At 38.1% G+C, this 16,021-nt stretch overlaps 1 protein-coding gene across 1 annotated transcript in view; it reads left to right on the top strand.

The window, feature by feature from the left end:
• The window catches only part of INO80 (INO80 complex ATPase subunit), a 106,019-nt gene that overhangs the window by 31,356 nt on the left and 58,642 nt on the right, over positions 1-16,021 (top strand). Inside the window, exons 15-24 of the mRNA XM_021695784.1 lie at positions 1,823-1,882; positions 2,315-2,457; positions 3,603-3,687; positions 4,665-4,782; positions 5,734-5,819; positions 9,337-9,504; positions 9,721-9,854; positions 11,541-11,608; positions 12,306-12,399; positions 13,172-13,343. Of these exons, the coding sequence (XP_021551459.1) occupies positions 1,823-1,882; positions 2,315-2,457; positions 3,603-3,687; positions 4,665-4,782; positions 5,734-5,819; positions 9,337-9,504; positions 9,721-9,854; positions 11,541-11,608; positions 12,306-12,399; positions 13,172-13,343 (1,128 nt within the window). The remainder of the gene's footprint in view (positions 1-1,822; positions 1,883-2,314; positions 2,458-3,602; positions 3,688-4,664; positions 4,783-5,733; positions 5,820-9,336; positions 9,505-9,720; positions 9,855-11,540; positions 11,609-12,305; positions 12,400-13,171; positions 13,344-16,021) is intronic.

Here is a 16,021-nt window from a genome sequence, read left to right as displayed (position 1 = left end):
GGAAACACAGCAAGGGGAGAGAGAGAGGGAGAAGCAGGCCTCCTGCTGAGCAGGGAGCCTCATGTGGGGCTTGATCCCAGAACCCTAGGATCATGACCTGAGCTGAAGGCAGACTGTTAACGACTGAGCCACCCAGATGCCCCATGTTTTACTGCTTTTCTCTAAGCTGCATCTAATCTGTCATTAAACCCATGATTGAATTCTCAGTTTTAGTTTTTGTATTTTCAGTTCTAAAAAACTCCCTTTGGTACTTTATAGTTTCTAGTATACCACTGAAATTCCCAAGCTTATCTTTTAATTTCAGGAACAAATTAGCATCTTCTTAAAAAGTCTGTTTCGGGGGGGCGCCTGGTTGGCTCAGTCGGTTAAGCGTCTGCCTTCTGCTCGGGTCATGATCCCAGGGTCCTGGGATCGAGCCCTGCATCGGGCTCCCTGCTCCGTGGGAGGCCTGCTTTCTCCCTCTCCCACTCCCCCTGCTTGTGTTCCCTCTCTCGCTGTCTCCCTCTGTCAAATAAATAAATAAAATCTTTAAAAAAAAATTTAAAAAAAAAAGTCTGTTTCTGATATTTTTATCATCTGAGTCTCCTCTGGATTTATTTCCTATATCTGTTTTTCCTGTTAGTCTTCAGTCATGGGGTCTAGTCTTTCCATATGTCTGAGGGTTTTTTGTTGGTTTTGTTTGTGTTTTTATTGTATACCAGACATTATATAGGAAAAATTCTAGAGATAATTGTGGGCTCTGTTTTCTTCTTCCAGAGAGGATTTATATGTGTTCTGGGTTGGTGGTGTTTGTTTTGTTTTGTTTTTGGCCTGTAGTAATTTGGTGGGGCGGGGTTGGGGGGTGCACTAATAATCCAAAATCCCCACCTTAATTCTGTCAGGAATTGAGATGATTCAAAGCTGGGATTCAGTACTTGTTAAGGCGCATCTATGTGTAGTTGACCTTTATTGCCTATGGGCATGTATCCTGTGATTCCCAGTGGGTGGTTATCATAATCCTTCGCCTTGAACTCCAGTTTTTGTTCTGTAGGCCCTGCATCTCTTAAAAAAAAGCCGGGGGGGGGGGGGGGGGGGGGGGTGTGAACACCTGGGTGGTGCAGTCGTTAAGCGTCTGCCTTGGGCTGAGGTCATGATCCCAGGGTCCTGGGATCGAGCCCCGCATTGGGCTCCCTGCTCGGCGGGAAGCCTGCTTCTCCTTCTCCCACTTCGCCTGCTTGTGTTCCCTCTCTCATTGTGTTTCTGTCAAATAAATAAATAAAATCTTTTAAAAAAAAATACTCTGTTCAATTTTTTAGTTTTTCAGCAAGAACTTTTGGGAAAGATCAACACCTTTAGGAAAGACATGTACCAGGTGTCAGGCTTTACTTTCTGGACGGACTTTCTTTTCTGGATCTTGACTCTGTAATTCTCCTCTGCCACGGTAGCTTTCTGATGGCTTCTCATAAATGTTTTCTGTGGGTTTTTTTTTTTTTTTAATTTTATTTATTTATTTGACAGAGACACAGTGAGAGAGGGAACACAAGTAGGGGGAGTGGGAGAGGGAGGAGCAGGCTTTCCGCGGAGCAGGGAGCCCAATGCGGGGCTCGATCCCAGGACCCTGGGGTCATGACTTGAGCTGAAGGCAGACGCTTAATGACTGAGCCACCCAGGCACCCCTCTATGTGTGTTTTAATTCAGTCAGCAGGAAGAATACTAGTGGCAGTGACAGAAGAATTCCTATATTCATTCTTTAGGTTCTTTTAAAATCATTCTGAATAACATTTGTGATGATACTTTTAAGATTACAAGTAGGAAATAATCTGTATGATGGTCCTTTTTCCAGGTGCTACCATATTGGGGAAATCCTCATGATAGAAAAGTTATCAGAAGGTTCTGGAGTCAGGTAACTTTCAGTTTATTGCATATACACATATGCCCGTGTATATACACACACATACATATGCAATCATTTCTCCATTTTATTTGAGTAACTTCTGGTGTATAAAATCTTACATATATTTCTAGACACTAGACAAATGCACTTTTTTTCTTTTATAACACTTTTCCCATTATAGACCATCAGTTGGACTTAAAAGTCCAGGATTAAGTAAGAACTCTTAAATAAGCTGAAGACTGATGTTTAACATGATCTGTAATTAAGGTGAGTACTTTAAAAACAGTTATGGTTTAATTCACTGCACATCTACGACGTGGGAGAAGCACATCTTTAGTAGGACTATGTTAAACTTCTTAGCTTTAGAAAATAAAATCCATTCCTCATTATCTTATGAATTATTAGGTATCTATTTCCATTCTTCCCTTCTTATATTTACAGAAGACCCTCTACACTCAGGATGCCCCCTTCCATGTGGTTATCACCAGCTACCAGCTAGTGGTGCAGGATGTAAAGTATTTCCAGCGTGTCAAGTGGCAGTACATGGTATTGGATGAGGCTCAGGCACTCAAGAGTAGTTCCAGGTAACATGATTAATAGACACCAAACTCTGTAGACTAAGACTGTATAGATATATAGATATAGGATATAGACTTATGATATATGTATACACACAGATGAATAAAGATCAGAGAGGTTTCCAAACATGGCATGATATGGTCTCTGCATATACCATGTATCTGACCAGAAGGCAAAAATTCCCTTTTGCATTTTATATGGAATACAAATATATTAATGTTTAGAGTACAAGGGATTTTCTTAACTTTTGTTTCTCTACTCAATATTTACTGCATCTTAATAGATCTTTGTTCTTCAAGGAACATTTTTGTGGGAGAAGGCTTGTCTGCCCTTTGATTCAGGGATTATTTTGAACAGGAGGTCTTAGTAGGAAGTGGAATATTACATTATATACATTGTAGGTTCTGTCTGTTTTATCAGGTTGTACTAGTCCCTGATTGGTTATTAGAGCCCCAAGATCTTTTTATTGGAAGTTACATGTTTAAAATATTATATTACCTTCAAAGTAACAAACTGAATAGTAAGCCATTGCTTGACGTTAAAGGGTTATTGAGTGGTATTAAATGTTGCATTGAATGCATTTTTATTAACTCTTGGTGAGCCCATAAGACTTTCTTAGAGTTCCATTTTAACTGACAAGATGGATGGTACATTCTGTCCTCTGACGGACATTACTTCATATTATACTCTTTTGAAGTAGGACAAGCTTACTGCTGGGAGCAATATACTGATTTTGCATTTTCTTCTCACACCTTTCCCCTTTCTCCATTGATCTCTCTAAACTCACACTGGAAGCACAGAGATTAAGAATTATAAAGCTTTCTACTACAGATAAATACCTTATAATTAAAAAGCTTGTGTCAACAAAACTGACCAAAGGTAATAGAGCACTTTGTTAAGCCAGAAAGGATCCTACTCTGCCCATTTGAGGGCTGTTTTTTCTAAATCCTAATACCATGTTTTTAGTATACAGGAGTCATTTTCTGTCCTCGGCTTTGTTGAATAATATTTTTCAATGTGTACATGGTGGAGTACTTGATTCTGGGTGTTTGGAATTTTTTTGGAAAGCATTTTTAGAAATACAGGGTCTTAGTAGGGTGAAGAAATATTTACTGCTAACTTGGAATTTGTAATTCATTTTACTGAACAGTGTTCGTTGGAAGATTCTCTTGCAGTTCCAGTGTCGGAATCGGCTTTTGCTAACTGGGACCCCAATTCAGAACACCATGGCAGAGGTAGGCATTAGTAAAGGCTTCGGTTTTATGTCTGCATTAAACAGAATGGTTCTGGCACAGAATAGAACTCTTTCCCATGCCCACCTGGAACATTACTGCTCTGTACAAATTATAATCCCCACATAAAAGGAAGAATTTGACCATAGCTTGCCCTAAATGGGTTTTTTGGGCATCGTTCCTATTTTCTTATTCTCTGGCATAGGCAAATAAATTAATGTATTCCTTTGTATTTATGGAATAAATAGTGACCACATTAGAAATGCTACCCATCTAATGCAGGGATGTTTTTATGATAGAATGAAAAGGTAATAATCTTTGGCACTGAGAGGAGCTAAAATTCCTTATTTAGAAAAGATAATTGATCATCTAGAACAGGGGTCAGAAAACTTTCTATAAAGAGCCAGATAGTAATTTTTTTTTTTAGATAGTAAATATTTTAGACTTTACAGGCCATATAGTTGCTATTGCAGCTGCTCAACCTTGCCATTCTAATGTGAAAGCAGCCATAGACGATACATAAAGGAATAGGTGTAGCTATATCCCACTAAAACTTTATTTATAAAAGTAGCTGGCAGACCAGCCTTGGCATCGTAGGCCATAATTTCCTGACCCCCGATTAAGAGTTATTATTAGCAAGTTATGCTACTTCATATTGTGTTCGGTTGTGAAGTGGGTTTTTTAAATATATAAGATCTTTAAAACTATCCCATTGCAAAATATGAGCAGGACTTGTACTTTCAGTTTGAAATTAATTGAAAAATAATCTCATTTTGCTCTAACATCTTAGAAAATAAGGGTTGGTTGATGAGGCATGTGCTTACACACTCATTCTTTTTCACCCTCTTGCCCACACTTACAGCTGTTCCTAGACACAGACTCACACACACCTGCAACTTTCGCTCTCCAAACCCTCATCATATCCTCACACGCTGTCATTTTGTTTTCCTACAATTATTTCACATTTCTTCTGATTCCAGCTCTGGGCTCTGCTACATTTCATTATGCCAACATTATTTGATTCACATGAGGAATTTAATGAATGGTTTTCCAAGGACATTGAGAGCCACGCCGAAAACAAATCTGCCATTGATGAGAGTGAGTGCTTTTATGAACTCTTTCTTTCTACCTATCAGTGTAGGCAACTACATAATTGAATATTTTCTTCTATGTAAAGAATTTTTCTTCCAGTATTCATAGAAGGATCTGCGGGGGGGGGGGGGATGAGCTTTTTTTTTATAAAGTAATTATATGCTTTGTTCATGTTTAAAAGAGCCAAAAGGATTCATACAGGTGATACTGCTGTACTGTTGCCTATTTAATCAAGGTAGAACAGGCAGAGTTCAAAAAGTACCACATTTTGGCTTATAGAATCCTCATTTTCCATGTAGATTTTGAAAAATTCCTATCAGAATTATATTCCTTATGGAATGAGGTAAGGTTTTTATCCTGTGATAAAAACAAATATGAGAGGGGTTATTTTTGTTATTTTCTTCCTATATTAGGATTTGTTTCTACTGTGAATATTTTAAAACTTATTTATCAATACTTTTGACCTTGTTGAATAATGTAAGAGTTGCGAGGTGTTTATCACATTGATATGAACTGACATCTACCAACTATTAGAAAAGTCCTAAAGTAATTTCTTATATTACAATTTGTTAATTTGCTGACATACTTAGAAATATGATTTTGGAGGAACACTGGGAGGCCCAGATAGCTTCATTCACCTATATGAGAACTCTGTTATTGATAAAGTGATCTTAGAACACTCTAACAGTGAATTCTGATAATAATAAAGGGGTCCTTGTTGGTCTGAGTAAATGATAGAAAAATGCATTTGCCCTATAGACTATAGGCGGGTGCTATGAAAATTCAGACTCCTTGGTTTCCTACTTAACAAAAAGATTAAGTTTTAGTCTTCTTTCAGAGGTTCACTAAGCCAAAAGGTGTAAGAACAGTTTAGTGAGAGATGATCATGATATTTCTTTTGTTTGTGTTAAGTCAATATAATGTATTATTTGTCGGGGGGGCCTCCGGGCATTTCAGATCAACTCTCTCGATTACACATGATCTTGAAGCCATTTATGCTGAGGAGAATCAAGAAAGATGTAGAAAATGAATTGTCTGACAAGGTAAGGAAAGAAGACTTCATTAGTTTAAGCCTTAATAGACACCACCTTAGGGTTCCAGGATAAAAAAAAATTACTTGGTAAATGTTTAGTTGAAGGGTGATTAGTTTGAGAGAAGACCATTAAACTTGAGTGGATCCAGGAAGACTTAAAATGAGTCAAACAACCAAGGCAGGTAATATTTTTTCTTCTTTTTGTTTTATGCTTTTTATTATGGTGAATTGGAGACATTACAAAAGTAGAAAAATAGTATAATGAATCCTCTTGTAACCACCATACAGCTTCAATAGTGATTAACTCATTTCCATCCCCATCCCTCTAGATTATTATGAAGCATGTCCCAGATGTCTTTTATTTCATTTACAAATATTTTCATCTGTATCTCTAAAATATTTAGTCTTTTTTTTAAGGATTTAGTCTTTTTAAAAAATATATAACCATATATTATTACCTCTGCTAAAAGAGACAATAATCCCATTATACTATCACATATCCAGTCATTGCTCAGCTATCCCCATTTGTCTTTGTGTGTGTTTCTCTCTCTTCCCTCACTCTCCCTCCAACTTCTGTTCCCTGCCTCTCTCTTTCTCTGTTAAAGAATTAAAGATTTTTGGGGCACCTGGGTGGCTCACTCGTTAAGCATCTGCCTTTGGCTCGGGTCGTGATCCCGGGGTCCTGGCATCAAGCCCCACGTCCGGCTCCCTGCTCCGCAGGAAGCCTGCTTCTCCCTCTCCCTCTCCCCCTGCTTGTGTTCCCTCTCTCACTGTGTCTCTCTCTGTCAAATAAATAAAATCTTAAAAAAAAAAGAATTAAAGATTTTGAAATCAGAATCCAAGCAAGGCCCACACATAGCATTTGGGTGATATGTGTCTTAATAAATGTTTTAGTCCCTCCCTACTTTTTTCCCTTGTTGAAGAAACCGAGTTATTTGTCCTGTAGAGTTTCCCACATGTAGGATTTTGCTAATTGCATCATTGTGGTATTGTCTAACATGTTCTGTGGTCTCCTGTATTTCTGTAAACTAAGAATTAGATTTAGAAGTTTAATGTGCTTCGGGTTTTAATATTTTTTCCTCATACTAAGCCAATAATTTTGGTTTGTTGGGGTACCTGGCTGGCTCAGTCAGTGGAGCATACAATGCTAGATCTTGGGGTTGTGAGTTCAAGCCCCACATTTGGCATAGAGATTACTTAAAAATAAAATCTTTAAAAAAATTTTTTGGGGTTTATAAATATCTTTTTTTTTATTCTTACCAGACTTCCGTTGTTTTTTTTCTTTTTTTTTAAAGATTTTATTTATTTATTTGAGAGAGAGAGAGACACAGCGAAAGAGGGAATACAAGCAGGGGGAATGGGAGAGGGAGAAGCAGGCTTCCCACGGAGCAGGGAGCCCGATGCGGGGCTCGATCCCAGGACCCTGGGATCATGACCTGAGCCGAAGGCAGACGCTTAACGACTGAGCCACCCAGGTGCCCCCCGTTGTTTTTTTTTTCTTATCTCTTGTGAATCCTCTCCATATTCTCCTTTCTTCCTTTTTTCCTCCCAGTTCTTCAGAGTTTTCCCCCATCTTCCGTAGATTCCACCTATTTCTCACAATTCTACTCTCTACCTAAAAGTCATCTTTCAGTGTTCTTGATAATATCAGGTGGTTCTGCTCTATCACTGCCAAAAGTTTAGATTATTTTGAAATTAGTAACTCTCCTTGAAAGATTGTGGTGGGGATGTACACCTTTAAAGTGAAAAGTACCTTTGTACCTTTGTTTTATTTATTTTTAAAGAAATCTTGATGACTATTTTGTGAAACTGGCTGATTATAACTAAATAGCAGTGTTGCACAGATATACCTGATAGAAGGAAAATACTATGCACAGTGATTAAACCATACTACATCCTCTGATCACCTCCATACTCACGACCAAATAACAGAAATTATGACACTGCTATCATTTTTTAAGCCCTTTCTGATATAAAAGGATTCACTGTTTTATAAAGTATTTTCCTTAAGATTTCTTAAACATCAGTATTGTTTCTAATCTATTTTTAAATAATATATTTCTTTATTAAACTCTAATTGCTTGCTAGCCATTGGTATATAAAGATACGGTGTCCAGGTTCCATTCAGATTTCCAAGGGAGATGAATACATAACTAACTAGTATTGTATCATAAGAGAGATAGTGATTGTCTATGTGAAGTATAATGGGAACACAGATAAGGGAGTAGTTCTGTTAGGGAAGGTTAGAGAAGGCATCAAAGCAGAGATGACATGTGAGCTAGGTCTGGAATAATGAATTGGCATTTACTAGGAAAATATGTAAGGAAGCAGATGCTAGGCAACAAGAGCAAGGTGAACAAAGGTAGAGCAACATTCAAATATGCAGCATGTTTAGCAAACATTACTCAGAGCATTGTTGCTCGGGTATATAGGAGGACATGGTGATGAGGAGACTTGGACAGTAGGGTTGGTTAGAGTATGGGAAACCTTCTCTGCCTACCAGAGAATTTTTAGTATGTTACTATAGGCAATAAATGTACATTGAAGGTTTTTCAGCAGTTGGAATCACCTTATAAGACTTGTATGGAAAGTTTCTTAGAACCAGTAAATACTGTAGGCAGGAAGACACTCCCCCTTACCCCCTCAGATAGTAGCCTTCTGGATTAGGTATGATGAGAGTCTGCAGTAAGACAATGAGAGTGGTCAGAAAGGATGATAATTAGAGGTTAATTTCCAGGTGGATTTGCGGGACTTAGGAAGTGATAGAACATGGGCATGAGAAAGAAAGAAAAATCAGAGCTGGTTGAAATTTCTTTTTGGGTAACTGAGTGAATGGTAATGCTGTTAATCAATTTAGTAAATTGTAGAAAAGATTTTTTTTTTCCCCACTGACTCTCTGAGTGGTACCATTATAGTGGGTAGTTGAAAATATGGGGCTGGGAAATAAATAAAATCTTTTTTTTTTTTTTTAAGATTTTATTTATTTATTTGACAGAGAGAGACACAGCGAGAGAGGGAACACAAGCAGTGGGAGTGGGAGAGGGAGAAGCAGGCCTCCCACGGAGCAGGGAGCCCGATGCGGGGCTCTATCCCAGGACCCTGGGATCGAGCCCCACGTCGGGCTCCCTGCTCAGCATGGAGCCTGCTTCCCCCTCTGCCTCTTTCTGTCTCTCATGAATATAAATAAATAAAATCTTAAAAAAAAAAAAGAAAAGAAAAAATATGGGGCTGGGAATGGTAGGGAAAATATTTTTGCAAGTCACTGCAATGGATAGCAGTTGGTGCTATTGAAAATGGAAGAGATTTCTCAGGGACAGCATGTAAAGTGAGTGACAGGGAAGAGTGTCAAGAAAAGAATATTTTTCTGGATAATTAAGCCACATCCCAGGCTTATAGAGATACTGAGTTTCTAGAGATAGGTATATTGTCTGTTCAGTCATAATCTGGCTTGCATGTGTTTCTTAGGCTGATACTGATTTCTCTTAGAAACTGGTTTTCAAAATATAAATATCCTTATTGATTTTTAGATTGAGATTCTGATGTATTGCCAGCTGACCAGCCGACAGAAGCTTCTATATCAGGCACTAAAGAACAAAATTTCTATTGAGGATTTATTGCAGTCTTCTATGGGCTCTACCCAGCAAGCACAGACCACCACCAGCAGCCTCATGAATCTGGTCATGCAGTTTAGGAAGGTAAGATTTTAGGTCAGCTGCGTTGGAGTTGTCTCATTAACCCATTTCAAGAAGAAGGCTCTAACCTAGGTCAGATAAAGGCTTTTTATTAAAAAGAGAGGAAATGAGAAAGTATATATTCACAGAAGCAAACATTCAGGGTTTGGGATTCCCCATGATTTCTGAGAGTGATGTCTGCACATGACAGTGGTATCTTGTCATTTTCCTTCCTCTTAGGTGTGTAATCACCCAGAGTTATTTGAACGACAAGAAACTTGGTCTCCATTTCATATTTCCTTAAAGCCATACCAGATTTCAAAGTTTATCTACCGTCATGGACAGATCAGGGTCTTCAACCATTCACGTGACAGGTGAGCACATATTAATATCTGTTCACTCTAGGGTGTTTTTGTAATTTGGGGTTTTGTGGCTTAGTGATTTTGGGGTTTAGTGGAGAGTGTTTGAGTTCCCCAACAATGAGGTATTTAAGTATAAGGTGGACACCTATTTATTGGGGAACGTTGTGGTAGGAATCTGTGCAGTATCGGGGTTTAATTGGATGACCTTAATAGCTCTAGCCACTTCTGGTTGCTTTTCTGATTGAGAAATGTGCACGTGTGTGCAAATGTGTACTTGTACCAAGAGAGATCATCATATGTCTCTGCTCTAGTACTGAAATTGTTTTGCGGTGGCTTATTTTATACTTGCAATAGCACTTGTGGGAGAACTGATTGGATTTCAGATTAATCAAATTTACCTTCCTGCCAGAATCGGCAGTGACGGATTTGGTTAAAGGTGAAGTGGTTGTTAATATAATACGCTAGAGGGGCGCCTGGGTGGCTCAGTTGGTTAAGCGACTGCCTTCGGCTCAGGTCATGATCCTGGAGTCCCGGGATCGAGTCCCACATCGGGCTCCCTGCTCAGCAGGGAGCCTGCTTCTCCCTCTGACCCTCTCCCGCTCTCATGATCTCTCTCTCTCTCAAATAAATAAATAAAAATATTAAAAAAATATATATATATAATACGCTAGAGACCAGTTCCATTCAGAAAATGTGCGTAGGTCCATTCTACATTTGGGAATGAGGCTATCCCTGGCTTCTGGATTTTTTTTAACAAGCTCCCAAAGGATTCTTGTGCACATCAACATTTGAGAATCATGGATTTAGAAAGTTCTTTCTGTAGAGAAATAATATAAGCAGCATTACCAAAATAATCATCAACAATATTTAGCCTAATGAAACTGAAGTTGAGACACATTTCTTGGGTTTAATTTTTTTTTTTTTTTTTTAAGATTTTATTTATTTGACAGAGAGAGACACAGCAAGAGAGGAAACACAAGCAGGGGGAGTGGGAGAGGGAGAAGCAGGCTTCCCACGGAGCGAGGAGCCCAATGCGGGGCTCGATCCCAGGACCCCGGGATCATGACCTGAGCCGAAGGCAGGCGCTTAACGACTGAGCCACCCAGGCACCCCTTGGGTTTAATTTTAAGACTTCTTTGTCTGTGGGGCACCTGGGTGGTTCAGTCGATTATGTGTCCGACTCCTGATCTCAGATCAGGTCATGATCACAGGGTCATGGGATCAAACCCCATGTTGGGCTCCCCGCTCAGCTAGGAGTTTGCTGGAGATTCTCTCCCTCTCCCTCTGCCCCTGCTCCCACTCTCTCTCTCTCTCTCTAAAATAAATAAATAAATATTTTTAAAAAAATAGTCTGTGATAGCTCCAGACTATTACTCAACTAGATGGGCAGGGGGAAACAGACCAGAGCTATAGCGCTATTTGTTTCATATGGTATATGGTAACTTAGAGCTTTGAATTGTGATTCTCTGAAATGAAATGAGACCACTTTGAACTTGTATTACTTTCTTATATCTATATTAATTACTTAATACTGTCTGACATTTATGCCATGATTTTTGCCTGGTAATAAGGCAACAGACCTCTTTAAAGTAGAAAACAGTTTGAAATCTAAAAGATTCTTTTTAGTTTTGGACCTCTAATCTAGTTTCCAATATTTTTATATTTGGATTTATTTTTTTTTATTTACTGATTTTACAGGTGGTTAAGGGTTCTTCTTTCTCCATTTGCACCAGACTATATCCAGCAGTCTCTCTTTCACAGAAAAGGTAGGTGTTTTGATTTTGGGGAAAGAAATTATGCCAGGGTGTACCAGAATGGTCTTTGTTTTGCTGAATGACTGATACTCAACTAGCAGTGGTTTTGCCTGCATGCTGGATCTAAATAAGTCTTGATAAGCTTTAAGTAAATTAGTTGTCTTCATCTATAGATGCTATGATTTGTGGCTATAACAGGAAGCAATTAACAACTATTACATTGACCTTCCATCTTTATTTTATACCTGCCTCTTAAGAGTTTCTTACACCCTTGAAACTTGACAGAGACAATGCTGGACTTTCATTAATGTGACTTAGTTCCTTCATCCTTAGTCTAAGGGAAAGGAGCAGCTTACCTTTGAGCATTGTCCCTGGTATTAGGCAAAGTTTCAGAATCTTCTAACTCTATACTTTTCTTTTTCCTTCTGTGATAAAAAGAGAAAGGTGATTAGCCAGGGATCCAAAAAGCCCAAAGGTAGCTGATGAGCCAACTCCCCTCTGGTCCATGTATGCCATATCTCATAGGTCTGCCTCTCCCACTTGCAATTATAGTACAAAAATATGACACCCTGACTTCCATCATAGTGGCTGGGTTGAAACCTTTAGATATCTTTTCATTCTTAAATAAAAAGACAGCAGTTTAGGAGCTTTAGTTGACTATTATCTCTTGGCTTAGTGTTGGGTTTAACTTTGTCCTTTGATATTCCAGGTGTTAATGAAGAAAGCTGTTTCTCCTTCCTTCGCTTTATTGATGTATCTCCAGCAGAAATGGCAAACCTCATGCTTCAGGGACTTTTGGCCAGGTGAGAAGTTTGCTTAATTTGATGAGAGAGCAGTTGGGAATAAACAGGGAGAAAGTTTGAACTGTGAAACTAAATACTTAATATTGTATTATCTTAGCAAGCCTCTTATTTTTTTCTCGTTAAGAGTAAAAATTTTTATAAGGGAATCATAATTTTCTTTTGATCATTTAATAATTGCATGATGCTTCATGATATACCTTAAGTAAAAATTATTTAGGCTCAACCCCCAAATGCTACCAGAAGGTCTTTGAGTCTCCTTAATTTCTAGTTAGTCTCCTATGTTGTATTTGCTTCTGCAGGCAGAGTGTGGCTAGTGAGTCCTTTACTTGGTAGTGATTGCAGCATAGCCTGCCTTAACTATTCTGGGAAACTTAGTTCTGTGTTCTTTTCCTTTGGAATAATGGTTTTCACTTATGTTATTATTTTGTATTTATGTAATAAACAGTGACCTTGTTAGAAAAGGCTGTCTCCCTAATATGAGGATGTTTTTATAATAGAATTTTTGTGATAGAGTTAGATATTCTTTAACACTGAGTGGAGCTTTATGGAGGATTTTAGTTTTCATAGTAGCAAACCAAGTCATGCCAAAGACAGAATTTATAGAAGAGAAGTGTGAAATGGCTTTATCTGAAAGTAGGAAAGAACTGTTTCTAAAATGCTCAAGATGTACAAAAGAGACACATGAATGAAAGACAAGGTTCCTCACTGCTCTGAACTACCCTCAAACCTCCATGGAGCACTGAATAAGCATGTCTGCTGTGGTCTGTTTCAGATGGTTAGCTCTTTTCCTGTCTCTGAAAGCCTCCTACAGGCTCCATCAGCTGCGCTCCTGGGGAGAGCCAGAAGGGGAGAGCCAGCAGAGATATCTGAGAAACAAGGATTTCCTTCTTGGGGTTAATTTTCCACTCTCCTTTCCCAACCTTTGCAGCTGCCCTTTGTTAAAGGTAAGCACTTACTTCACCATCAGCTATCCGTGGTGTAGTACTCACTTCCCTTCTCTTTGCGTCAGTAAAAGTAATAATAAAGTCATAATAAAGTCAGTGATGGCCTCATGGAGCCACAAGTTCCTAGAGGAGTGGGAGCAGTGTACTGAGTTATAACTCACTATCACTTCATAGACATTTTGTATGTGTATGGGTGCGTGTTTGTCATGTGTGTATATTTAATATGTATTTTGTATATAATTTTACTGTAAATTACATGGAATTTAAATGTACAACTCTTCGAAATTATCCATGTGGATACACTTACATAACTACTAGATTATACCTAGATTAAGGTATAGAACATTTCCAGCACCTAGAAGTCTCCCTCATGCATCTTCCCATTTAATACCTCCATTTCAGAACAAACCAACAAAACAACTATTCCATCACCACAGATTATTTTTGCCTGGTTTTGACCTTAATGTAAATGGAATTATCCAGTATGTGCACTTTTGTGTCCAGCTTCTTTCCCTCAATATTATGTCTGTGAGATTCATCCATGTTGCATTGTAGCACTCTTTTGTAATACTATGAAGTATTCCATTGTCTGAATAGACCACAATTTATTAACCTGTGCTACTGTTGGTGGATATTTAGGTTGCTTCCATTTGAGGGCTATTGTAAATAAAAGTGGTCTTTTGGTAAATATAAGCACTAATTTCTTTGGGGTTTATATCTAGGAATGAGATTGCTGTATCATCAGGTATATGTATGTTTAGATTTAGTAGCCCCTTCCAAGCCTTATTCCAAAATGGTTTTAGAAATTTATACTCCTACTCAAAATGTGAGAAGTTTGCTGCTGTTCATCATCCTTGCCTATACCTGATATTGTCAGTCCATTCTGTTGCATTTGTAGTGTTACCGCTTTATCTCAATTTTAAATTGCATTTCCATGAAAAATAATGATGTTGAACACTTTTTCATATAATTGTTCTGGCCATTGTAGAGTAGGTAAGAGAGAAAGTGACAGGAAATAACGTTGTAGATGTAGGTCCAGATCATAAAGACATCATCAGGTCTTGCAAGGATTTAGATTTTATTCAGATTGAAATGGTAACACTGGAGAGTTTTGAAAAGAGATTTGTATATTTATATGTTACGGTCCTTCAAGAAAATTAAAAGTTAAGAAGGCAGGGCATTTTCCTTGTGTCCTTTAAAAAATTTAGTGGGTCATTAGTCTTACAGTTAATTGCTATTGAATGCTGGATATTCTTTGGTGGGATCTGGTATTTGTCCCCCGTACACTGAAGAACTCGTATGACTTCCTTCTGTTTTCCAAACTGGTTTCTCAAGCATTGCTCCATGTGCTTTTTTGGACTCTGGAGAGAAGATCGGTAATGCAAAAAGGAGAATAGAATTAGGTTCCAGTCCTGTTGGAATAATGTAGTCAGTGGTGATGGGGTGACTTCCATCTGGTGAAATATTGCTGTAACTGGTCAAGAGTTGCTTAACTTCCTATAGACTGGTCCACCTACATTTGGTAATTTATATTACAATAGTTAGAAGTTGTTGCTAGTTTGTTTTGTTTTGTTTTAAAGATTTTATTTATTTATTTGATAGAGAGAGCAAGAGAGCACAAGCAGGGGGAACAGTAGAGGGAGAGGGAGAAGCAAGTTCCCCGCCGAGCAGGGAGCCCGATGCGGGGCTCGATCCCAGGACCCTGGGATCATGACCTGAGCCGAAGGCAGACGCTTAACCATCTGAGCCACCCAGGCGCCCCAAGTTGTTGCTAGTTTTACTTTGGTACAGGAAGCACTGTTCTCCTAAGGGTTTATTATGCCTTCTTATGTAGACACCTGCAACTTTCTTAACACTCAGAGATCCTCTGTCCCTTATTTGTATTCTTCTGCTTTCTGAAAATACAGTAGTATATTCATTGTATCTGTTCAGTGAGGTCCCTTGTATCAATTAATGAATTTCCTGAGAAATTCAGAGGTGGGTCATGTGCCTTATGGGAAGTTGGTAGTGAAATCTGTAAGGTTATCTAATTGAAGTTAGATTCACTTTCATTTCCTCTTTAATTTTATTTCATGTTGTGAATGGACATTTGCTCTCATAGGGGCTTACCATGTACACAACCAGTAGGTCAGGGGTAGCTGAAAGCTAATTCTGTAGAAACACTGCTCTGCTTTTGGTCTCATCATCCTTATCTCCAACATGTATATATTAAAATATCAACCAGGCAGTGTATTTTGCCAGAGTTTGTTGATCTGTTATAAGAAATTGTTGCTTTCAACTAAGCAGAATGGTCTTTATATGATATCTAGTCTTAAAGATTGACCTAACTTCTGAATAAAGAATTATTTTGTTGAGACTTCATATGTAACAATTAATAAAAGTATAATAAAGCCCATTATATCTGTGGCTTTTGAAGTGTGACCATAACTCAAGAATATTTTTTTAAGAATATTTTTTTATCACCACCTGTTAAGTATGTAGATACATGAAATACTACATATACATACATAAATTTTTATAACAAAATATTCACAAGACTATACTTAACCTTCATGTACAATGTACTCTGATTTTTTTTAGTTCTTTTTTTTCTTAATGTTAGTCAGAACCTACTAAAAAATGATTTCATGACCCTCACTAATCACAGTTTGAAAAATACAGCATTATATGACCTCATA

The sequence above is a fragment of the Neomonachus schauinslandi genome, chromosome 9 (genome assembly GCF_002201575.2).
Source record: "Neomonachus schauinslandi chromosome 9, ASM220157v2, whole genome shotgun sequence".
NCBI lineage: Eukaryota > Metazoa > Chordata > Mammalia > Carnivora > Phocidae > Neomonachus > Neomonachus schauinslandi.
Note: the sequence above shows the minus strand (reverse complement) of the source record. Positions and strands in the feature narration are given on the sequence as shown.